At 48.7% G+C, this 24,670-nt stretch overlaps 8 protein-coding genes across 8 annotated transcripts; 4 read left to right on the forward strand and 4 right to left on the reverse strand.

The window, feature by feature from the left end:
- Positions 1-73: 73 nt before the first annotated feature.
- Positions 74-1,593, forward strand: GGI43DRAFT_366988 (Dyp-type peroxidase). The gene has a single exon (XM_083202478.1). It carries the CDS (start codon positions 254-256, stop codon positions 1,493-1,495), a length of 1,242 nt encoding a protein of 413 aa, XP_083061451.1. The 5' UTR covers positions 74-253; the 3' UTR covers positions 1,496-1,593.
- A 557-nt stretch (positions 1,594-2,150) lies between these two features.
- On the reverse strand, positions 2,151-10,712 carry GGI43DRAFT_433779 (uncharacterized protein; the record flags this gene model as incomplete). Its single annotated transcript, XM_083209793.1, has 7 exons — positions 2,151-2,588; positions 2,656-2,712; positions 2,781-4,999; positions 5,078-5,129; positions 5,200-9,716; positions 9,771-9,936; positions 9,998-10,712. The coding sequence occupies 7 exons, from the start codon at positions 10,710-10,712 to the stop codon at positions 2,491-2,493; spliced, it is 7,824 nt and encodes a 2,607-aa protein (XP_083061452.1). The 3' UTR covers positions 2,151-2,490.
- Positions 10,713-12,753: 2,041 nt separating this feature from the next.
- On the forward strand, positions 12,754-14,119 carry GGI43DRAFT_403858 (uncharacterized protein). The gene is made up of 3 exons (XM_083205843.1): positions 12,754-13,063; positions 13,132-13,182; positions 13,295-14,119. The coding sequence occupies exons 1-3, from the start codon at positions 12,996-12,998 to the stop codon at positions 13,881-13,883; spliced, it is 708 nt and encodes a 235-aa protein (XP_083061453.1). The 5' UTR covers positions 12,754-12,995; the 3' UTR covers positions 13,884-14,119.
- A 526-nt stretch (positions 14,120-14,645) lies between these two features.
- GGI43DRAFT_383364 (uncharacterized protein) lies at positions 14,646-15,808 on the forward strand (the record flags this gene model as incomplete). Its single annotated transcript, XM_083203375.1, has 3 exons — positions 14,646-15,009; positions 15,084-15,428; positions 15,486-15,808. 3 exons carry the CDS (start codon positions 14,646-14,648, stop codon positions 15,806-15,808), a joined length of 1,032 nt encoding a protein of 343 aa, XP_083061454.1.
- Positions 15,809-15,901: 93 nt separating this feature from the next.
- On the reverse strand, positions 15,902-18,204 carry GGI43DRAFT_403860 (nucleolar complex-associated protein-domain-containing protein). Its single transcript, XM_083205844.1, has one exon. It carries the CDS (start codon positions 18,098-18,100, stop codon positions 16,124-16,126), a length of 1,977 nt encoding a protein of 658 aa, XP_083061455.1. The 5' UTR covers positions 18,101-18,204; the 3' UTR covers positions 15,902-16,123.
- Positions 18,205-18,459: 255 nt separating this feature from the next.
- On the forward strand, positions 18,460-20,041 carry GGI43DRAFT_403861 (rRNA-binding ribosome biosynthesis protein RPF1). Its single transcript, XM_083205845.1, has one exon. The coding sequence runs from the start codon at positions 18,503-18,505 to the stop codon at positions 19,745-19,747; it is 1,245 nt and encodes a 414-aa protein (XP_083061456.1). The 5' UTR covers positions 18,460-18,502; the 3' UTR covers positions 19,748-20,041.
- On the reverse strand, positions 19,806-21,121 carry GGI43DRAFT_433781 (triose-phosphate transporter family-domain-containing protein; the record flags this gene model as incomplete). Its single annotated transcript, XM_083209794.1, has 4 exons — positions 19,806-19,966; positions 20,020-20,210; positions 20,267-20,902; positions 20,963-21,121. 4 exons carry the CDS (start codon positions 21,119-21,121, stop codon positions 19,864-19,866), a joined length of 1,089 nt encoding a protein of 362 aa, XP_083061457.1. The 3' UTR covers positions 19,806-19,863.
- GGI43DRAFT_367131 (Phophatidylserine decarboxylase domain-containing protein) lies at positions 21,047-23,070 on the reverse strand. Its single transcript, XM_083202480.1, has one exon. It carries the CDS (start codon positions 22,974-22,976, stop codon positions 21,573-21,575), a length of 1,404 nt encoding a protein of 467 aa, XP_083061458.1. The 5' UTR covers positions 22,977-23,070; the 3' UTR covers positions 21,047-21,572.
- Between the last annotated feature and the right edge of the window lie 1,600 nt (positions 23,071-24,670).

Here is a 24,670-nt window from a genome sequence, read left to right on the forward strand (position 1 = left end):
GGTCTGTAACCTCCGCCTGACGTCACTTTACTACTCTACTGTCAATTCATAGCTACCACCACCGCTAATAATCCCAGCTTAAAGCTATTAATCAGGTCCACAATCAACCATTTGCCGTGCAGTTTAGCCCATTGGAGCTACCTCAATTGAGCTACATAAGCAAATCCTTGCTCTTGCTCATCCTCTCTTGTTCCTTTTTATTTATATCCTCATATCATCGTCTTATTCTCACTTCAGTGCCGAAAGCCGAGGTATGGATGTGACGGCCAGCCGCATCACAGCAAGGGCCCTTCAACTTCAATTGCAAAGCCAGAGACTTGTGCGATTCAGTCACGGCCGGAACTGTCTCTGTCTAGTCCCGCCTCAGCTTCAGTTTCACTCAAGACCCCGCTCCTCACTATCACGACATTCATTTTCATTACCTCATAACAATACTCAAAGACTATCTTTAATCTCATCATCCAAGCTCAGTTCTAGCTGCAGCTTCAGCACCAGCTCCAGCCTCGACGCCAAAAAGAAATCTAAATCCCCCAAATCCACCACCAAAATGAGTCAAAACCAAGCCGTCCAAGCAACCCTCACCAAATCCGCAACCTTCCTCGTCCTCGCCATCAACTCGTCCTCCCCCTCCGCCGTCAAGACCGTCCGCTCCGTCCTCGCCTCCGTCAGCGACCTCGGCAAAAATGTCGTCCTGCGCGACCTCAACTCGCAGTTCTCCTGCGCCGTGGGAATCGGCGCCGACGCCTGGGACGTCCTCACCGCGGGCACCGGCCTCCACCGCCCCGCAGAGCTGCATCCCTTCCGCCAGATCAGCGGCGCCAAGCACACGGCCGTGTCCACGCCGGGTGACCTGCTGTTCCACATCCGTGCCGACCGCCGTGACATCTGCTTCGAGTTTGAGCGCCAGCTGCTCAGCAAGCTCGGCGATGCTGCTACGGTAGTCGACGATACGCAGGGCTTCCGCTACTTTGACGCCCGTGATCTTCTCGGCTTCGTCGACGGCACCGCTAACCCGGTGGGCCCCGCCGTGCCGGACTCGGTGCTCATCGCCAGCGAAGATGCGGAGTGTGCCGGCGGCAGCTACGTCGTCGTGCAAAAGTACGTCCACGACATGAAGGGCTGGGGCGGCCTCTCGACGGAAGCCCAGGAGGCCATCATTGGTCGCACCAAGTTCGACAACATGGAGCTCGACGACAAGCCCGACGGCCACCAGCAGGCGCACAAGACGCTCGCCACCATCGAGGACGACGACGGCAACGAGTATAGCATCCTGCGCGATAATATGCCCTTTGGCTCACCCGGATCCGGCGTCTTCGGCACATACTTTATTGGTTATTCACGCCGGCTATGGGTGATTGAGAAGATGCTGGAGCGCATGTTTGTCGGCGACCCTCCCGGGAAGCACGACCGCATCTTGGATTTCTCAACGGCCTTGACGGGAACTACATTTTATGCTCCACCGGCTTCCGTCTTAGACAGCCTTGGTTCAGACTAATATCGTTTTTTGTATGTAGATGAGAAATTACAAACGATACACTGCAGTTGTTACATTGGATAATCTGCATGACGGGACATTGACTGCTTAGTCACCAAGAGTTACATACCTAGCCACAGCTAGACTTACATACAACCAACCCCTTATTAGATGACACACACTTCTAGAAAACAAACATCATCTCAAGCATGTGAAAATGACACATCTCATACCAGCAATGAGGTTGCACTGCGTTCAATCTCGGCATCCGGCCACGAAACCCCCTTCCTCCACCCACCCCCTCGCAGTCGGACCACTCTCGGCATCTTCGGCGTCCCATTTTTGGCTCCGATATCCACACTTCAGCTTTCTCCTGCCAAGGGAGCCCAACTCACTACCCGTTTGACAGGGGCCAGCCTTTTCTTCATTAGATCGACCTGTCTCTTTTTTTGCTTTCCTAAATGAAGATCATTGCATTAAGCTTAAACTAATAACGGTCCCTTAGCCTTACCATGGCCACATAGCCTGCAGCATCACGCGTGCCCATGTGGGTATCCTGTCAACGTCACCTCATACCACATAGAAGAATGGAAGCAAGAACACAGTAACAAATGAAGGACAAAATAGTTAATCTTTCTGTTTAAACATTGCTTCATACCGATCTATTCTGCCATTGCCGTGAATAACAGTCCCTTCTTCTTTAACCCTAAACATAATTCATGATAGCCACTTTTCACAGTGAGCTGCAAGTTCCTCTGCGCCTTTCACTCCGACGCTATGCGCAAAATCCACCATTTTTGGTCGTACATGCTTGCATTCTCATTCATGCTCGTTTGTTTGTTTTAATCGGCAGTGCTTGATAGTAAGATAGATAGGGCAAGAAAGGGGGGAAAATAAAATAAAACGTCTAATGATTACCAGCCCAAACTCCCAAACTCCAGACCTTATTGCTTCTTTGAAACCTTCCTCGTTATGTTTGTCATAGCCTGTCTACAAGGAGGCAGTATATACCTTAATCATGTCGCGAGAGCCTCGTCTGGCTCCCCAATCTGCTGAATTCCCAGGTCCGGCTGGCAATCCAACGGATCTGATGACATGTAAGAGCCCTCCCAGTCTAAAAAAAAAATGACAAGACAATCATATCAGTCAAGGTTCTATAGTTTGGCGCTGCATAGTCTTACCAGAATTGTCATCTTCCACCTCATCAACCATAACTGTTCGCACAGCATTCGCGATTTCTAATTTCATGTATCAACAAATTTGCCAATTTGGTCAGCTGAATATGGTGTTAAAAGAATATGCATACCAAGCTGGAGGTTGTTGAATTCGATGCTTCTTTCATCATCCACCCCTGGCTCATCAGAAAAGTACGGGGTGCATTTGGCCGCTACCTGCACTATCATAGCAGCAGTATCGCGTCCGATCTGAGCGCGTTGTCTGATGTGCGTATCTCGCAGATAAAATACGCATGCCATGCCCAGTCTCCGGATAACTTCTTTCGAGTTCTCCCTTCGCTCGAGCATTGTTATATCGTCTTCATCCACATCATCTATATTGGGCATGCGATCAAAGAGCTCAGCATCTAGAAAGCGCACAGTGTCGTATCTTATCCCGCCGTCTCCACATGCGAGTAGGTGAGGTACCCAGTCTGGAAACGTCTCAAGACTGCACGTTTCGATGGTTCGTGCTATGTCACCATTCGGTCTCTTTAGATTGAGTGACGCGCTAAAGAATTCCAAGAAGGCTACGGGTTCAGTGTTCTGTAAGCTCTGGGCCTGCGCAGCGATAAAGCGTACGATGCTTCGACTGTGAGCAGCTGACTGTGTAGATTCCAAATACTGGGCGGCGGCTCTCAGGAACGGGTCCATTGGCTGCATCGTCGAGTCTGCCTCTAGTTTTCTTCGTAGACTATTCATGATTCTCAGATCCATTTGAGACGCGAGCGACGTCAAGCGGCCTAGTATGCTATGGGTAGTGGGGCGAGCTTGATCAATCGCCAGTAGCTTTTCGATGAAGAAGCTGGCCAATTGACGCTCTGGGTGGCTGTGTATCAACTGAACCTCATCTGCTGTCCAAGGAAACGGTGCCTCATCCCGGTTCAGCCGCTCCTCTGGTGTATCGACGATATACTGTGCGCCCAGGACTGGCTCAAGCTGCGATATAAAATAGTCGATGAGCGCCAAGATCGCCGCATACGACGGTGGCCGTGGAACTCGCCGAAAGATGTTGTGTAGCATTCTCGCATAATTCAACGGTAAATCCATCATTGTGTCGGCTGCAATGATGCGCAGCAGCTTAAGCAGGTAATCGTTCGCCAACAGATGGGCTACCTCTCGCGGACCCATTCTCGCAAAATCGAGCAACAGACCAAAGACCTCGTCCCAAGAACGAAGATGGAAATGAAAGTGCCGCCAGAGATGGTCAAAGAGAAACATTGCCTCTTCCAAGACGGAGGGTCTTGGAGATGACGGGCTGCGAGAAGCTGGGGAATCGATAGCAATGTCGCTTCTGTCGTCCTGGATAATGCTGAGGTTTAGCTGATCGTACACATTCGGTGTTTCGATGGATATCTTCTCCATTGCGAGAATCAGTGTTTTCCACGAAAAGGTGCGAACGGCGGCGTCTGGATGACGCTGGACTAGCATCCTGAAAGCCGCATGGCGCCTACTGAAATACTCGAAAAACGCAATCGCGCAGTCTCCACATTCAACAACAGCCGTTCGGATCATTTCTGAGAAAGGTTTGAAGTTTGGTGTATCCTCGATTCGCGTAACAAGTTGATCCAAGTGACTTATAGCTACCTCCATTGCCAAATCTTTCAATCCGTGAGGTAAATCATATATTGGGTCGTGAGATTGCTGCTGTCCTGGACTGAGTGACGAATTATTTCCGAATAATTTTGCTTGAGCGAAGCAACTCTCCACAAATGTAATGTAGTTAGGATCAAACAAGCAGTGTCGTTTGAGGATGAGTGCATTCTCGCGGAGGATGTGTTCTTTCAGGTCCGGGGGAACTTCAACTTGTACGGGGGCAATAGTCCCCGTTGTTGATGATATTGCTTGCTGCTGCTCTCTAGCGAGGGAAGAGGAGCGCTGGTAGAAAAGCATATATCCGCTGTAATTTTTAGTATACCCTGTCCCGTTTGCATCATGCACTGATTGTTGGCTGGGGCCGCCAAATGTATGGTTCGCCAAGTTGCGCGAGTCCCATAGTGATACATTATCGTCATTGAACTCAATCCACCGAGGCTGGTCATCTGTTGATGTGCGTTCTCGGATGAAAGAATAATAATGGCCCGATTCTGCCGTGCCGGAGTGCACTAGAACGCCCACTAGCTCGAATATATCCTCTTGCTTCGCGTCGGTTGTTGGGTTGCTGAGGTATTCGCTTGTGTATGGTTGCATGTCAATCGTACGAGGGAACGAAAAGTAATCATTGATCTTGCTTCGTTGCACCGTACGAAGGTTGAAGTCGAATCGTTTCAGATGAAAAATTAGATTGTCTGGTACATCTTTGAGGCAAGCCCTGCAAATCAGAAAGGGAGAAGAAAATATTCGTTAGCATAATAATCAGCCACAGATCAGCTGAATTTTTTTGAATTACCTCTTTACAGCGTCAACATGCCGATCGCAGAGCGAGCATTTATACTTGTTATCTGTAAACCAGGTTTTCATCAGCCAAGGTACAGTTATACCAGATGGTGCTGTATGAATTTAATTACTCACCGCCTTCCATGATTTCTCCCCCAACATAAGCCTCAAGGCTCTCCTGGAGCGTTCGTTTCCCGTTGATATCGCATTGTATGGCGGAAAATGGCTCGAGCCGTTCGGATACATGTGTACATTCCCTTGACTTGATTTGTTGGACAAGTTGCCCGCCGTAGATCCCTCGAAGCCTCCTCTTTTGGTCGTCTGTCGACAGCTGAGATTCCAGCCGGTCGAATAACAAGTTATAAAACTCATCTACATCCATTTGGTTGTTAATGTCGATATAGGTGTCTTCGTACGTTCTGATGCTTCCAACAAATAGTTCGGGATCTACAAATCGGCAATGACTTTCTTGCATGTAGGCAAGGAGCTTTTGTGCGTGGAACAATAGCTGTTGGGAACCAGCGTTATTTTGAAGATCCAAACTGAGGATGAATCGCCGAAACTGGGTATTCATGAATAGCTGAGTGAGCAGCGCGTTTAGATAACATGTATTTGAAAGATTTCGCAAGCCAACATAGCCGCATGGTTTAATAGCCTTTTCACGATTAAACTGGTAAGGTAGATCGTATATATAATGGCCATCTTCTTCGTCCGAAAAGTAAGGAACGAGGGAGTTGAGGGATCTGAACAACGGGCCGAGTATGACTTGATTGTTTTCTGTCAGTCTTAGAATGGCTTCGTACAACTTCTGTCGAGTATCTGCCTTCAATAATACGTTTTGTACGGGATGTCCTAGTTGAGTTCGTTGCTTGGGGAATAGATGCCTCCAAAATAATTTTTGCACAATGTCATCGGGTAAGATTGGGGAAGCTGGCAGCGCTTCGTCAACTTGAAGACATCTGAGCAAAATGGACAATAGATCATTTGCCAAAACATCTTGCGTCCCTGGCTGATCGAGCGACTCGGTTGAATTGTGGCTGAGCAGCAGCTCACAAACTTGCGCAGCAAAGACGGGTGTATCCACCTCAGGAGGCATAATTTGGGAAGCCTTGTATAATAAGTATTCAAGAGCGCCAAAAAACTCATGACATTGGCTAGGAATACTGATTGCTTCGAAAAGGAAGCTTGACACAGTAGACCAAGCGTATTTCGTCAGAGGATAGGATGATACGACAACGCTACTTTCGGATGGGATGGGCAGAGAGTCTTGTATGAAGCCTTCTTCTATATCCACTGCCTCCTTTATTATTTCAACGGCATGCTTCCTTACTGTGGAGCGTGGATCCAGAAGTATTAGCCTCTTGAGAAGGTTCGTGAAAGAGGGAAGAGTTGCGACTTCTTCCATGAAAGCATCGTGCAAGAGACACAAACGCAATATGGCAGCAATCGTGCTGTCAATCAAAGACTCGGAGCCCTCCTGTATTGCTCCTGATGCGTAGGATAAAATGTCAACAAGACGACTTGGAGACGGGTATGTCGCACTGTTGTTGGCTCGCTGCCCCGATAGGAGCCAATTGTTTTGCAAGAGCCGAACAAAGGTTGCCATTAAGGCTTCCATGAGCTCAATTTGCAACGTGGGATTGATTTGGTCCAGAAAACTCTCATTGGATATAGCCAATACGATCAAAGAATAGGATTTTCTGAGGGCCTCCTCGTACGAGCTCTGGGAAAATCTTAAAGCCTTTATACCCGCTTCATCGCTTGATTCTATCAACCGAATTGATTCAATATATTCAGTCAATGCCTTAATGACATAGAGTGATTTGTAAGGCTGTCTGGGTGGGAAGATATCAGTGTGTGTGGCTGTTGGACTCTCAAAAAGATCAATGATACCGCCGTCGGTGGGTAGCTGGATGAGGAGGCTATAGATTTCTTTGGCGATTGCATCTTCCATGCCTAGATACATCCAGAGCTCTTGGAAGCGAGACAGGATTTGAATCTCAATGGGAGATGAGCCTGGCTTGACTCGGACTGAAATGACAGTGTCGTCTTCTTCACGTCTCACCAGGATTAGGCCTTCGTTGACATCCAAGCTTTCCAGAGATCTGCAAATTTCTTCCTCAGTAGGAAGGAACTGCCGGCCTTGATAAAATACGCGATAGTAGCCAAAGCCCGTCTCAAGCTTCAATTTGCATAATAGAGAGGCTGCGGTGTTGAGCTTTCCGATATGCAGAGGCTTCATTTCCGTTTGTAGCCCATCATCAAACGACTGATATTGGAGCTTTGTAAGGTCTCCCTGGACTTCGTTTGGATCTTGATTGATGAATGGTCTGAAATCGGGGGCACATAGAGCAGGTTTTGTATAGTGAGTCTCCACAAAGAGCCTGAGGAGCTGCAGGGTTCGGGTGAAGATGCGCTCCTGCTTTTGGATGTCGTCCTCACTCGTCACAATGACCATTGGTTCATCCTCGCCACTTGACGTCCCGTCGCTTGATGCTTTGATCTTCCTTGCGGCATCTTTCAATTGGCGCAGGCAACGATCGACAAAGGATGAGTGAACCTGGCGGGCCCGATTGAAGGGATATGTTAAAATCGCCTTGCTATCCAGATAAACGTCAACGGCCAAGGTTTTAATACCAATGCTGACACTCTCAGCATCATCAGCACACAGGATAATTCGCCAAAGCTGTTCCAAGCCGCTCTGAATTACATAACTCGGGTCATCAAGCGCACAATCAACAGCGTTGTCGTTTACCGCGGAAGAGATCTGTGCATTGACGCAATTAAGCATCCCTCTGCAAAAGCAGGAAGGAGGAAGTTCGGGCAAGTACAGGGAATAACATAATTGCAGAAACGGATTTTCGGCTGCCGTCTTACGGTCGAAAGTCATAAAGATGCCCCAACCTGAATTCCTGTCCTCGTCGCCAAGACAAGCGGTGCCGACCAAGAGATTCCAAAGTTTCTTTCCCAAATCTCCAGATACTGCATCTGGTCGATGGCGAATAACTTTTGCAATGAAGTCTCTTCTTGGTCGGTTCGAGATCCCGGAGAGGACCATAGGCATTCCGGCAACCCTACCCGCATGGATAGCATGTTCCAGCTCTTCGACAAGCAATCTCGCGAAATCAAACTGTTCAATCAGCACAGACAGCTCAGCTATCATGTTTCCCTTCATAGTGAGCTGTAAAAAACGTAGGCTGCCTGGCGTAGTGGGAGACTTTGCCGCCACGTCTTCAACACAGTAGGAATATAGCTTTTGACGGTCCTGATCATCAATGCCAAATGCCACTAAAATGTCTAACCCTGCTGCGGCTTCGGATTGTACTTCTGGATGGAGCGTCTGAGAAGCTGATGTGCATATTGACGACTCCCTCAAGAGTCTTAAGCAGAGCTCATATGGAAGAAGTCCAAGAGACATCTGCTCTTTTTGGCATCGTATTATCAGTTCCCTGAGCACATTGTTCCAGAGCGATATTATCGAATGATTGAAGTCTTGAATTGGAAGTGTTTGGAACTTCCTACAAAGAGACAACAGTGCAGTGTGATCAAGTAGATTGGTGACTGAGCTGGTTAGATCGGTGAGAGCTCTTGCAACCCGGGGATCCTGACTCTCTGCGATGCCCTGCCACAAACGATCGGTATGTGCTGCATCGTACATTTTGGTCACTACCAGGAATCCAATGATATTAGTGCTCCCGGACATAAGTTCAGGGTGACAGTTTGGGCCCATGAGGTAATCCACTAGGTTTATCCGGAGCAAGTAGCGGCCTTGGTGATCGAGAAAAGGCTCTTGAGGGTCTATGTCGCGGTCTCCGAGTCTTCTCCAACTATCGACGAGTTCATTGCTAATGGTTTCAATGGCCATCACTCGCAGCTGCATTTGAGTTGAACGAATTAATCTCGCAAGCATGTCTGTTCTCCACTCCCACGCAATGGCGTGGACAGTCTGCGAAGTCGAAAGGTTTTCTTCTGATGATGTCACGAGGTCTGGGTATTCTGCTTTATGGTCTTCGAGTAGCCGGATGGCATCCTTGTGGCCGCATGGCAGACAGATCCTAAGCATCTCACCGAGAGCTTCTATTAGCGAAGCAGCCCTATCCTTAGTCAAATGGCCCACGTGCTTGTCAATGACTACACCCAGGAGCGAGGAGAGAGATTTCCAGAGGTCAAAAACATTTCTTAGCTGTTCTTGTGAGTCTAAGCCCACAACGTCAGCGGGCTCATGGAGACAGGAAACCAATACTTGCGCTATAGGCGCAAGGATGTCAACCAATTTCGGGACTGTCAATACGATCCCGGCAAGCGCTGTCGCTAAACGGCCGAGAGATTCAATACTGCCTCCAGAAAAGTTTTGCAGCTGACGTATAAAGTATGATGCGGGATCTATTCGGCCCCACGGGTTAAGAGGGAAGTCGGAGAAGTCACCGTCTGGAAGCTGATCATGGTATTGTTTCAGCCTATGAAGCTGATAAAGATAATCGGGAGCAAACAACAGCGGGCCATCGGGGTCGGGCTGAATATTAGATTGCCATTCTTGGATGGACTGACAGTCAAGTATTACGAGCTGCGCTGTGAGAGCCAAGAATGAGTGATAAAAGTTGAGCACAGCCACCCTGATGGCTTGCACCCCTGGCAAAGTTGAGAGACATTGTCTAGAGCGATTGTTAGCCAAGATTCAAAGCTTTAAAGTATAACCTATGACATACTGTCTGCTTATCGCAGCATCGATAACGTTTGGTAAAGATAGCCAGAAAGGTCTATTCGTTCGAAGAGAATCAAGAACAGCTTGTGGGTTGGTTTGCCTGGCAAATGCGAGAAACTTGTCTAACCAAACTTGAACTTGCTCAAAGACGCTTGGGTCTAGAGATGATTCTGCATAAAAGGACAATTAGCACCCTGTTGTTACAAATTACATGATATGCTAGATACTGACGAGACGACACGTAATCATAAAGGCGATTTGATGTTTCCAGTAGCGTATTCTGCATATTATGATAGGGAAATTCCGTTGTGGGATCTGTAATGGGACTGTCTAGGAGGGATTGGTCAAATACGAGTTCAACCTCCTCTGCCACGCTATCATCTTCTTGTATGGCGATGACTTCAACAGGCGGGCTTGGAGAAGCCACCGGCGAGGCGTGCGCAATTCCCAGACCTCCACCGGAATTTACAGCCAGGCCAAGATCAGCTTCTTCTTCGATGCTCTTCTGGACCTGGTCCTCTTCGGGAGTTTGTATTCGAACTTTTGACGGAGAGAAGTACTGCGGGGCGGAGGGGGAGGCTGTAGAGTCGCTGTATGGTGCGTTTCTTAAATTGATTGTCACTCGGCTGGATGTTGGTGGTTCGGGAGAGAAGGCTCGTGAATTCACATTCTGAGGCGGCGTTCGAGGCTGCTCAGAGTCCTGGTCGACCTTCATCTTATCCTCTAAGGCGGCGACACTGGTGTTGACGGTAGAGAACGGGCTTGAGCCAGAGTCTGAGCGGTGCACGCCTGTTTCGACAGAGGCTGAAGGCGAGCCCGAGGCAGATGTGCGCCGGCGTTTGCGAGACGAAACGTCGCTGTCGTCAAAGGGATTCGGCCGAGTCGAGCTCGTCTCAGGAGAGTTTTTGGGCTCCAGGACGTCGGAAGTCTCTGGGACGGGCTCCATCTAGCCGGTGCGGATGAGCGTTGAAGCACGAAGCGTGGAGGTCCAAAGACGTCACGGCAACGCGAGGGCCGTCTGGGCGGCAACTATAGAGAATTAACATGTGTGGTTGCGAAGGCCGCCGTGCGCAAAGTGAAGGCAGTAGTGCAGTAACAAGGCTGAAGGAACTGCAGCTATGCGCAGCAGACAAGGGGAGCAGAAGCTGGACAGCCAGACTGATGCATATGAAGCCCCGAAAAAAAGTGGTTTAGACTCGCGATGAAGTCAGGATTCGGAGAAGCAGCATTGGAGGGACGCGGTGCTTGTGTGGAACTAAGGCGAGGGGTAGCTATAACTAGGCCCCCAGGTAGTAGCGGGCAGCTGTGGTGGGGTGTTGCCTTACCTCTGTTAGCGCAGTACCTGCGGCGGCAACGCTGGATCGGGCGCCTCCGGTGAAGCCAGTGCCCGATCAGTATGGCAGATTAACACAGTACTGCAGTACTGTATGCTGGGGAGTAGTTGGTTGTCTGGGCGTGGTGGATGGTGAATGTTTTTTGTGCCTTTTTCGTTTCTTGAGTAAACGAAAAAGAACAGAGAAGGCTGTCGATAAGACCGAATGCTGCTATCGATGACTTCTGGCCGAATGTTTGCTTTCGATGCTGTAGAGATCTAGGCCAGCTGGCTGTAATGTTGTGATTACTAGCACGTTGTGCTGAATAAGTAAATATCTAGGCGTATTAGTAGTATTAGTAGCCACATGCGTGTTAATACAAGAAGACTGGGTACGGCCCAGTATCTGCGTATCTGCCTCTTTTAGATAGAGGTACGATGGGGAACGTCAAATAGAATAGAAAGCAGAATATATGCAAGCCTCTAAGCCTCCGGCTGTTCGCCTGGGTCTCGACTTGGGCTCGGACGTGGACTTGGGATTAGGCTCGAGAAACCCAAGTAACATGCATGCATATGCCGCAAACGCCTTGCAAATTGACTGCAACTCCAGCGAGAGTGCTTCGTTGCGTTGGTTTGCGTAGGTAGGTAGCGTTGTCTGCTAGCTTTTGGAATAGTGGGAGTACAGGTATCAATGAGAATGTGGTAATAGTGCGTGAAGCGGGGAGAAAGTGATGCGTAGTGGGGGATGGTTAGGCACGACGGTAACAGGGGTGCAGCGGGCCGCAACAGGCGAGAGTGACAGCTGCAGTCCAGATGTCGAGCCGCGATAGGGCCAGAGAAATGACGATGATGCGGCTGTTGCTGTTGCTGTTGTTGTGTGGTGAGAGTTGTCAGGGCGACTTCAGTTGTGCGGGCACTTCCTTCGTCAATTTTTGGATTTTTTCGATGCCTCGTTTGAGGCAGGTCTGCGCCAGACTACTGTCCAGTTGAATAGAGATGGATGTGAATTGATGTTATTATTTGAAAGTTGGCTGAGAGCAGAGCGTGGCAGGCGGAAATATATACCCACCCACAGATAGATTCTGTTGCTGGAGAAATTTGCAAAGTGGTCTTTATCTGCACTCCACCGTGGGTAAGGAGGAACCGAAATATACTTGCTCTGTGTAGTTGCAATTATCTGTTGAATCCCAGGAGCATCGTTGATAATACACTAAGATCTACTCGTTGGGAATGTGCCTTTTGGCTTAGCGATGGCCTTGGTACTACTAAGAGGTAGGGTATCACGCTGCCTGTGTCTTTGTATCTACGGTGTCTTCTATTCCTGTCATTAGCAGCTGTGAACAGAAAATGAACATTTGATGGCGAGTAGTAGTACTAATCATCTTCAAACCTACGCTTTTGTGGTTGGGACCCGAAGGTTCAAGCCTCACCCGAGTCGAAGTTCTAACATGGGGATCAGAGACTTTACGTACAGCATCCAATTGCGTAATTCGACAACTATCATAATGCGACCTCTTCATACGCGCATGAATCTTCTGAATCTACTTTTATAATTGTAATTCAAGGTAGTTTTTGATATTAAATTGATGTATGATTTCTATATTTAATACCACATCCCCATGTAGGCGGGCATTATTTTCATATCCTCTACAGCAGACCCACCTGTTTTGGTGAGGCTTAGCTTAGCGTTCCTTGTCGCAGACTTTTTTACTTGGGCTGGCTTGAGTTTTGCGGGTCTACGCTCAGGACGCCTCAAGAGACTGCACATATCAGGGTCAGAGAATACAAACTAGCACCGTATCAAGAGCTTGCCATTTCATTTTCATCCCTGCATCAACAGCAATCAATTTTCCTGATATACTTCTTTAAACTCGGCCTATATATCCCGTATACCCATCCGATACACATTCGCGAGCCATGACAACACCTGCAGCAAAAAAACGGCTTGTCCACCACCTTGACACGCCCTTCTCTACGTCCTCATGGTACGCTGCTTCCGAATCCAATACGGCGTCCCTGTCGACCATAGGTTTCAACTAACGGATTTTAACAGGCCCGAGATATCGATTGATAACCAAGATTCCATCTTGGAACTCCTCTGCAGGTAAGTTCACTATTTAACTTTTTCATCATAAAGCCCGAGTAGAGCATCGCATGCAGTGGCAAGCCATGATACTCTCAATGGAAGTAAGTTTGCTAACAGAAAGGCATTAAAGTCTTCTGAGTCCCATCGGACAAGACCGCAGAACTCACGTCAAACCCTCTAAAGGAAAGCGGGCCGCTAAAAGGGAAAAGAAGATGGCAATGAAGTTAGACGGGGCGGAAGATTCAGCCAGACTACCGACACCACGAAGCTTAGCTCTCAGTGGAAGCGTAGATGTCGGCTTCAACTCTATCACTCAAAATCTCGGAATCCTATCAAAGCCGTCCGAGAAGGGAAACCCGTCTCCTAAAGACTATTCTATGGTTTTCGTTGCTAGAGGAAGCCAGTCGCCAGCTTTCAACCACCATTTCCCGCAAATGGTTGCAGCCGCGTCTCGCAACATGCCAGAAAAAGAAAAGATACGACTTGTAGGGTTCTCAAAACCGTGTTCCGAGAAGATAGGTAGCACCCTCGGTATCCCAAGAGTGTCCTCGATTGCCATCTCCCGGCATGCTCCGGGGGCCGAAGCACTCTTAGCCGTCGTCGAAAATCTTGTGGCGCCGGTCAATTCACCTTGGATCAACGAGGTGCCCAGCACTGAGTACAAGACAACTCAAATAGGCACTATAGAAACAACTATTGGAACAAAGCGCGTGAAATAGCACGGAATAGAAATGTTTCTACGCAAGCCTATTCACGGCTTGCTTTGGCATTAGCGAGGTTGGCATTCTGACGAGCGACCCGGATATAGAGAGTTTAGAGACTGTCTTTTTGTATATAATTGTATAGTTCAGCATTACTGATTAATGGTCATTAGAATAAGTCTTCAAATAGATAGACGTGGATAAATTTGGACCAAATTTGGGAGTGTTGCTGGTTACTTGTATAATGCATGAAGATCTATGTCTACAATACTGTATCTGTTGACTGGGGTCGCCCAGGTCTTTTGGAACGTGTCATTCTCCAACTTGGTTCTCATCATATATTCGTTTTAACATGCTATCTATCATGTTTTTGCACGCCCCATTGGGCATCTTGATTTGCATTGGCGACTGTCGCGTCTGACGTGTTCTTCAAAGTGGCCCTACAGGGTTGCTGCATATACCCGAGATGGGTACTTGACGCAGGTCTTCAAGGCACATTCAATCTTCTTATGCTCCTGTGCACAGAGAAGCTGCCCGTGCACAGAAACACTTGTTGTCAGTTGCCAGATTCACTTCTTCACATACACACAAGCAGCAACTGCCCTACCTTCCGCGCCGCTATCCGTCACTTGCTTTCGTAATTTCTCTCTCTCCTCCTTCACTTTTTCAACACCATTCACATTTGCTTTGTTCTATTCGCAGTACTGCAAATGTGGGAGCAGTGGATTTCGACACTGGATTTGCCCATCGTTTCGCCATCTGAATCTTTTCTTCGGCACAATGAGTGGGTGTGGATACAATGACCCTGAGATGCTGAGGGCTGCCATCGAGCTTGCCCAAAGCTTTTCAAAAGCAAAAGGAAATGGGAAGAAGAAACCTGGAGGTGACGGCTTTGGAGGAAGAAAAGAGCATTTTGAACCCCATCGGCCAAGACAGCAGAGTCGATACAGCCAAGTCGTTGCACCGCCACGCCAGACTTTCGTTCCCTCTGTCCCATCCTCTCGCCCTTTGGCCCCGCCCCCAAGTAGGCGAAATTATGGTGCTTCTGGAGACTTTGCGACTAGAAGAGCTGCATGTCGTCCCGTTATCGGTAATATGGGCAAAGATTTCATTACTTCCTCAGGTTCCAAGGCTGAACCGCCCAGTATGTTGGCACCTTCAAGCAGCTATCGTGGTTTCTCAAGATATGTAAATATGGAGCTGCTAACTTTTCTTCAGAGGACGAGAATGCTACTGGAAAACCTGTCCCTATCGCTGGCCAAGAATCTCAGAAAGGCCCTGCGGCCGATAAGAACAGCAATGGAGAAGCAACGAAGCCTGAACCTTTCTCCACTCCACCAAGATCCTCTGGTAATGGCCAGTCTGGGAACATACTGGATGCTTTCTATGCGATATTGGATAAGAAGCCAAGTATCGGCCAAGAGATCGACATCTTGGCCAATATGTTATCCAAGGTAATGGATCTAAACGCCCCAGGAACGCCCACTTTGGACACTCCACCTGTCAAAGAAAACGTCAAACCTAACAGCCGCCAATGTACCTGCCAGGAACTAGATGGAAAAGGTAAAACTTTAGCGCCTATGTATCCTTCATATAGTTATTGAGCTAATATACCCAAAGGAAAACATGAAAAGACGTGTCCTTGTCATATAACACAAGCGAAGAACGCCAGCACAGCTTATGGGGCACATGATGATAATGGTGAGATGAAAGCCGGCAATGTAAAAGCCATTGTCACAACCAACGATACAAAACCGGCTCCCAAGAGCCCGGATGTCGACAGTGGGCATGGCTATTCGCATTCACGCAAACTGTCTCCTGTCGCCCCAGTCTTTGTTCCAAGACTTAACCAGGATCAGGAACAGGCTATGGATACAAATGGAGAAGATAGCCCCTCCATCAAAAAGTTAACAAAAGGGCTATCAGCTTCGATGTGGGCATAAGGAAGGCAGATGATTTTTTATTGCTTGTGGTATATGGCATGAGGACGCATGAGGACATCAATTCTCTATGGATAAATTTAGCTATCATCATTTGGGGATCACATTATATGCGAAATGAGCTGCTATAACAGGCATTAGTGATAGTTTGATAGGCGATTTGCCTATATGAGCTCAGAGATGGGCATAATACTTCGAACAGTCTATTGTCTTGACATTTATTGCTACGGTAGTGCAGCCATGTAGATTATTTACCCAATTGCTCATCTAAATCAACGCTTTTCTCTCATCTCTCCACTATACATTGAATTAAAATTATCAGGGCAGAGTCTTTACTAGCAGCTTCGCTCCTTCTCTAACCTTGGGCGAAAAGTGCTTTTTCAAAAGCTCGCCCTCCCACACCGTCGCGGCAAACGGATTGCTGCCCTCGACTGTGTCACTAAGCGCGTTGTGCTTTCCGTCACCCTTGCGCTCCTCCGTATTCCACAAGCTGGCAATCTTCTTGCCGTGGGTGTGTGCCACGTCGTTGAGCAGGCCGAGCGTAGCCTGGCAAGACTTGTCGGGTAGCTGCAGTGCGGCTGTCATGAGCTGCTTGCTGAAGGCGGCGAGCTTCAAGGGCGGCACGGAGCGGACGTTCCAGGCGGGCAGCAGGATGGCGGTCAGGGAGCGGAGGAGCAGGACTGTAGTGGTCTGGACGTTGATCTTGGAGGTGGTTGATGTGTTGCGGGCGATCTTTGTGAGTTCGAGATCCGGGTGGACTGAGAGGTCGAGGAGGGAGGTGAAGAGATGGGCTGTGAAGTAGGTGAGGTCGAGATGGAGGTTGTTGCGAGAGTTATGGGCGTCTTGGCCCTCGAGAAGGGCAAAGGCAGTGACGGTGCAAAGGAGGGCTTCGCGTGTCAGGTTTCGCATGGAGACGCTGTCGTCGTCCTCGTTGTGAACAGCAAGGTCGGCATCAACGTCATCGTCGCTGTGGCGGATCAAGTCCTTGAGTGCCTCGAGCAGGTCGCCGAAGAAATCTTGGTTGATCAGATGAGCGTACTTGGCCAGGCCCTCGAGGACGGCTCCCATGAGATGAGGGGCGCGCATCTTCAAGATGCGGAAGTAGCTCGCGAATACGAGCTTTAGCGTCTCAGACTGCATCTTGTCTCGCTCCTCGTGGTCGACCATGGCGTCCGCAGCGGCCATATCCTTCTCCAGAGACTTTTGCTCCTTCTTGGCCTTTCGCTCTCTCTTGGAGCGGTATTCCCACTTCTTCTTCTTGACTGTAGTTCGCTCCACTGCGTCTTGTGAAGCCTTGCCGGCGAACTCAGAGAGTAGACGAAGGCTGAGGAATAGGTTGACAACGCTCTCGTCCACTTCGTACTCCCGAGCCTTCATCATTTTTGATAATAGTGAAACGGCCTCCATTGTTGGCTTGCCGTCTTCATCCTCGCGAAACAATGTCTCCAGCGCTTTAAGGCACTTGACTGAGTTGCCATCAATCTTCTTCCTGCTCAGCTTGTTTACCAAGATCCTCAAAAGGTCGGAACGGAAATTGAAGTGCGGAACCGCATCTATCAGGGTGCAGGCACATGTGATGGCGATGCCGGCAACACTTTGTCCTCCTTTCACGGGGTTTGTCTCCAGCTTGGCGCACCGGGCCAGCTCCTTGACATAGTTTTGATAGCCATGAACCAAAGCCTGTTCAAATTTCCGCAGCGTGCGCACATCCTTGGACACCTTCTCTGCTGGGTCATCTTCGGTAGCAGGTCTAATACGGTATCCAGGGATGATATCTTTGTAAACCGACATCTGTGTCATGAGAGCCAGCATCTGGATGGCAGGGATCTGCGACTCGCCAATGGCGGCAATGGTCTTTAACGAGCCAACATGCTCCTCAGGGTTCTCATTGAGAGCAGTGGCTAGCTTTGCCAGCTCTTCCTGCGCCTCTCGGATCTGCTGAGCCTCTGAGATGGCGGGCGCCTCTTCTTGCACCTCTTCCTCCACTTCTGACTCGATATCGTCCTCTCGGCCTTCGAGCCATTCTGTGTCGCTCTCGACAGATACCAGATCTTCCTCCTTCTCGAGCTCGCGGAGGATCTCTAATCGGCCGTCAGCTGTCTTAATTGGCAGCTTGGTGCTCTCTTTGTCGGATTTCTTGCTCTTGCGACGGCGAGATGCGTAGTCGTCTTCAAGGTCCCAGTTTGACGCCTGCTTGAAGAAGTCTTTCTGGGCTTTCCTGGATGCCGTGGCTTGCGCCTCGTCATCTGAAGAATCGTGCGCCAATTTTCTCCTCTTAGTGCCGTTGATCGCCATTGTCGCTTTGTTATCCCCAAATTTTCGGAAATTGATCGAGGCGGGTGAAAAGGTCGAATATACTTTTGTTCCACGATACGGACGCGGCTTCACTTGCGGTCGACGATAAGAGAATCCTCAAAACTTTTTTCAAGCCAATTTTTGTTAATAAAAACGCCCCAGACGTAAGTATAGAAAGAATTGACCCATATTTATCGAGATTACATCCAATGAAAGTGTGTGGATAAGCCCTTTATCTAATCTTGATCTTATCAAAGTACCGTGGACGCAGTAAAAAAATCCAAGTACCCGCTAAAATTTTCTAACAACTGGTTCTGCCAATGCGACCCTCCATCTTGAATTTTACAACCCGCCATTCTCCCAACCCAAACTCGCGACATCGACAACCGAAGCGCAGTTACGATGGGGTTCTCAAAGCCCCCTACCCAGGCTCTCAAAATTGCCAACAAGCAGAAGCGCAAAGAGCTGTTTGTCGCCCACAAGAGAGCATCCGGTAAAGAACGTCACGAAGAGCGACACCGTCGTAGAAAAGAAGAGAGCCGAAACCCAGAGCTCAGGGCGGCTCGTCTTGCCAAAAATGTCCCGCGCACCTTGGAACATAAGAGAGTTTGGGATGATGTCGATGATGACAGCCTCGGAGCCGTTGTTGATCTTGAGCAATTGAAGAGGAGACGCATGGAGCAGGCTGAGGCGGAGGAGCGAGCGGCGATCGAAGCGGCAGAGAAGATGGATGAGGATGAGGATGACGATAACGACAGTATGTTGGACTCAGACGAGGAGGAAGATGAGGAAGCGCGAGAGGCTAGACTGGAGAGACAGCGAGAGAAACGAGCCCAGAGAGTTCCCAGCATTGCTCCATCAACGACAAGCACAAACCTCGACCTCACACCGACGTCGCTAGCTCTCAAGTTCCCCACGCTCTTCAGCGACGAACCTCCTCCAGAACCCAAGATTCTCGTCACAACCTCTCTCAACTCCACCCTTCACGAGGAGGCGCACATCCTCACCACTCTATTCCCCAACAGCAACTACGTCCCGCGATCATCCCACCGCTACGGACACAAATACTCTCTCCGCGAAATCTGCAAATTCTCTACTGAGAAGGGCTATACCGCCGTTATTCTCATGAAGGAGGACCAAAAGAAGCCTACGGGACTTTCTGTCGTCCATCTCCCCGCGGGACCAACATTCCACTTCTCAATCTCCAACTGGATCGAGGGCAAGAAGCTTCCCGGCCACGGTAACCCTACAAACCATTACCCGGAGTTGCTTTTGAACAACTTTAAGACGCCATTGGGTCTCCTTACCGCAAAGCTGTTCCAGACAATGTTCCCTCCTCGACCAGAGTTTGAGGGCCGACAGGTTACTGCGCTACACAACCAACGAGATTACATCTTTGTAAGACGTTTCAGATACGTCTTCCGTGATAAGCGTGCGACGGAGAAGAGCGTCACCGATGCTGAGGGCAATGCGCTCAAGGGTGTTGAAGGTATCCGAGCGGGATTGCAGGAGCTGGGTCCCCGATTTACGTTGAAGCTGAGACGTGTAGACAAGGGAGTTGGACGAGCGGGAAGCGAAGGCGAGGATGCCACTCAGTGGGAGTGGAAATCCAAGATGGAAAAAGACCGGAAGCGTTTCAACCTATAAATTCACTTTTATCAAGAAGCGGCGTTATCTATTTTATGTTTTATCATGGTACAGTTGTCTATACACGAAGATATGTACAGGGATTTTCTAGTTCATAGATTCATCTAATAACATACTTATCCTTTGCCTGTATCAATCTTTGTATCACATTTAGCTGTAGCTACTGTTCCACATCCAGCACTTTCCCGCTTCTTATGCTTCAACATGGTAAATGAGTATCTAGCATGTTAGCTTTTGTATGTATTTGCCCTCCAGGTTAATGCGATACTTACAGAGTGATGCCTGTTACCGCAATAATGACTCCAAGCGCCGACTTGTCACTAATCGCACGGCCAGACAAGATCCATCCTAGGCCTACGATGGTGCAAGTTTTAATATGGCCGACAACTGTGCTGGAAACGGGACCAGTCTGTGCCACTATGTAAAATTGAGAGATGTTGACGAGTGAAGCAAATACCATTGACTGGAAATATTAGCTCAAGTCCGTAAGTTGAAAGCAGAAATGAATGAGGAGCATACTGCAATGACGAGCATTTCCTTGTTCAAGGAAGACGGCATCTGCGCTGACATTTGATATTGATCGAAAAAGGGAATTAAGAGAAGAAGGAAGAAGCAAGCCATTGGTGCTTGGAGATAGAGTAGCTGCATGCTGTTCATGTTGAGCTTCCTATGGTAGCCAGCAATCCAGACTGTGTACAAAGATGATGCAAAGATGCCAGTAAAGGCGAACACAATTCCCAACGTAGAAGTGGTTTTGATGGTTTCATCGTCAGTTGGTTTAGAATCATAGTATGTGACCATGCCTACTCCCAGGCAAGCTGGTATCAGGGAGAGTATAGCCCCTCCAGGAAGCAATTCGCGATATAAGACGAAATTCATGATTGCAACCGTGGGCGTAAGCAGTATTCGTGCTATCTGATAAAACGTGACTGTCGAGTAGGCCAAAGAGAGATTTGGAAGAATGACGTTGAAGCACATTGCTGTAGCCAGGGGGATCAGATGCTGAATGGGAGCTCGACGAGGCACAAAGACGCCGATTGGTGATCGAGACAGCAAGAAGAGCGTAAACCAGGTCATTAGGAAATGGATGGCGGCGAATGTGAGCTGGCACTGCTTCCATCGTGGCTCCGAAAATATGGCCTTGTTGGTAAAGACCTATAATGTTGTTAGTAGAGACACAGAGATGCATTATTTTCAGAGACTTGCTATGCCGACTGTGGCCAATGTATTGACAGTCATCCAAGCGATGGCCTGGAATGAACTAGAGGTGCTAGACGCAGATTTAGGCTTAATTGGTCCATCTTGAGGTGCAAGGAGTCCAGGTGAAGCATCTCTAGGCCGTTTCTCAATTCTTGATTCTTCGAGGTTGTGCATTTGCGGCGATCTAGGGTGGCAGCTATCAACTGTGCGATGTATCTGGAATGTATAGTAGACGCAAGGCCACACGAAAATTCTAGCACAGAGATTTACTGCAATTGTTATGTTTTCCCCTATTGATTGAAATTTTGAGCAAAAACAGCTAAAATTGTTTCTTTGCCTGAGGTAGAGAATTTCCCTGGCAGCAGAAAACGGAAAGGACCTCCCACTTGACCGCCCTACAAAGAGAACGGCGTGGAACTTCATCCGTACCTACTCTGGAACTACAGTAAATATTTTGAATAGCACAAAATCAATAGACAAGGTCACGTAGCTAATATTTGTTTATTCATTCATTCATTTAACGAGTGTATACAACTACCCAGCACCTAAGGAGTGTGTTTACCCATGAGTCTCCTCCTTGTTGGTCAAAGTCAGGAGTAGGCGCAATATGCCCGATACGACATCGTTAGTTTGGTAATGCTGTTGAATACGCATATGCCAGTGGTCCTCGCACTGGCACATTCCTCTTGAGATTTCCAGGAGTAGCTTCGGTTACGAAAGCGAGATTGACACCTTGTCGGAAAAGCAGGCAGTGGGTAGAGCCACCGTGATGGAACGTTCCAATCTCCTCTCCTTTCTCGACCTTTGCGGGCAGGTTCTTACCGCTAAATTTTTCTAATATGTCACAGGACGAGACGTCAGCCATGCCAATGTAAATTGCCGCCATGAGACCAACTGGCTCTGGGGCCTGGATGAAGAAGATGGCTCGCGTGGCAATGTGGCTGATGTAGCCCTGGGCAAGATCGGGGGCAGCGCGATCAGGGCCTTCTGGAGCGGTGAAACCGGTAATGGTAGGCTCTGAGAAGTATGTTCCATCGACGACCTCTGTATAGATAATCTTTCCAGAGACGGGCGAGTTCCATCTGTGGTAGGAGGTAGCACTTAGAAAGGCCTGATAAACTGTGCCTCCAATGAACTGTTCTGCATATCTATGTCCATGAAGCATCTCGGTTACCGAGTACGGTTGGCCTTTGAGCCAGAATGAAGCATTCTCTTGGACATTTGATTGAAGAGCAAAAGGCTCGGACTCGCATGAATTCGCCACCCAATTTGGGTCGTCTTTGAAAGCAACTGGGCGGATTTGATCCATGTTTCTGAACTCGCGGATAAAAAAGCTGTCCCAAGATTTGAAGCCCCAGTGCTCTGGATCTCCCTCGGGATCACATTTAAAGATTTGTTCAAAAGTCAGCTCCTCGCCAATGACGTTGGTATCGTCTTGGATGTGCGCGAGAGCCTCATGGCTCAGCCATCCATCGTCGGCGGTAGTAATGACATATTGAGATTTCTCAGTCATCAGGACCTCTTGTTTCCAAGTGTTGAGGATGACCTTGAGCTTCTCATTGACCCTGGGGTTGAGGAAAAACGCATATCCGCTACCTGTAGCCATAGGCCAGTCCAGGATAGCGTTGAATGGGAAGCCAATTAAACCGACATCATATTCTAGCTTCTTCCACGATGGGGCCTTGTGGTTCATGACGAATTCAAAGCATTCTAGCATTTTTTCGTAACACTCAATCTGCTTGTTTCCAACAGGGTCTTCATTGTACGGTGCCTTGTCGGGGACTTCGTCAAACATGGCCTGCGCCAGCATTCGAAGCTCAGCAGAGCTCTCAATAAGATCTTTGAGATCTTGAACAGGCCCGCTCAGCCTCAATGAGTCTTTGGGAGCAGATAATTTATGTTTGTTGACCTCAGAAACGAGATCACGCAGATAACCGACTATAAGTTTTGGATTCTTGGGCAACCAGCCGCCTACCCGTTGGGGCCTTTGGTGGCGGCGGACAGGGAGAGGCACTAAGGCGGTCGTCATGGTGATTGACTCTTCTTGATGGGTTTATCTGAAGTTGATAACTTGGGAAATATAGCTTTATTTGCCTAATCGCTTGGTAGTGCTATGGGAGGAATTTTTGAGCTCAGAGATCGATATCTACTCGGGGTATTTATAGACCTAGAGGTCTGGCACAGAGGTCTATTCTGCTCAGTCCAGAAACGAATCTCTCAGTTAGAGTGATGTAAGAGTCGATTTCTCCTCCCTTCTCCTCTTTCACAAATGCAGTGAATTGCATGTATCATCAGACATTCAGCCGTCATATCCCCGCACGAAGTATCATCCTTATAGACATAAGCCCAACAAATCACCCAATCCATCCTGCACGTTGCAGCCGAGGAGGCTCGTGCTGTGCAAGCGATTGGCGTGTTTGCCTGATGTGATATTGAGTAACGACGCCTCTTACGCATCTCATATATTCTTAACAACTTGACTGGTTGTCAGATATGCTGGACGGTCAGTCATGTCGCACATTTTGAGCGGGGGAGGGGCTGACTGTTGCCCACGATAACTGCTCTCTGTACGTTACTATGTATGCCGTGCCCAATATATTGAGCTGCAGTCGAAGGCCAAGAATGCGACACCACCAAGGCCAAGCTGCATGTGGCATGGCAATTATATGTCAATCAGCGGTAATATTCTCCGGCGACAGCATCCGAGCCTAAGCGGCTGCATTGGTCATTGGCTTGGCATTTCTCATGGCGTTGACTACTTGGATTTTCAGCTGCTGAGCTGTACACACATTCCATAATATTTCACCAGATATAGCAGACGGCATACAATTTCCAGCAATCATAGCTGCAGGCCGTCCAATGGCTGAGTCGGGCGCCCGCATTCCTTACCTTATGCTGTGATCCCACGATTTTCATGTCTGTGGCGGGCCAGATTCGCGGAGATGTTTGAGGCGTTATCCGTGTCTCGCGGGTACTAGACTTAAAGCAAGATTGACTTTAGCTTGGTGCGACCAGGACCCTGCAAAGGATCGCTCTGACATCTGCCGTGGGGCCAGGATTTCTGCTTCATCTCCTTCTTTTTCCAAGTGAGGATCAACAAATTAGATGTAATTTGCGTTTCAAACAAAAGAAACATGTTGCCTTGTATGGAATAACCCCACCCTGAATATTGCCCGCGACAGAGCCCGGTCATCGGTGAGGTTGTAACCTGACCAGGCCCATTATACGAATTTTTCTTCTGATACGATCCAATAGTCTAATTGCTTAAATGCTTCCAGTCCCCAGCCACTGGAGCATTTGCAGCTTCGGCCCAGGGCCGGGATCCAGTGCCTAAGTGCCAACCGCGCCAATACAAGTATACGCTTGACACGACAGGGCAAATGAGGTTACTTCTGGTGTGGTGTCGGCCAATTTGCACCTCCTGTCGATCCACGGCTTCCACACGCTTGTGTCGTTTCGGCAGCTTTGCCCATGGGAGGAGCCGTAGCCTAGCACAAGCCTGGGCTTCGTACTCCATAATCGCGGCAACTGCCATGTCAAGCGCTGCGAGTAATCAATGCATGCTCTTGATTACAGTATTATGCTTTCGTACCTGTGGGAAAAAGAACGCTTGTGGATGACGTACTCAGGCACAGATTGGAGAGTGGCAAGGTACCTGGCAGAATCTTCTGCCTTGTGGGAACCGCAGCCGGGGGCAATTATGCGTACTGCTACCTGCGCTGT

This window comes from Trichoderma evansii (assembly GCF_050947405.1).
Source record: "Trichoderma evansii strain SZMC 28006 chromosome Unknown GGI43scaffold_8, whole genome shotgun sequence".
Classification (NCBI taxonomy): Eukaryota; Fungi; Ascomycota; class Sordariomycetes; order Hypocreales; family Hypocreaceae; genus Trichoderma; species Trichoderma evansii.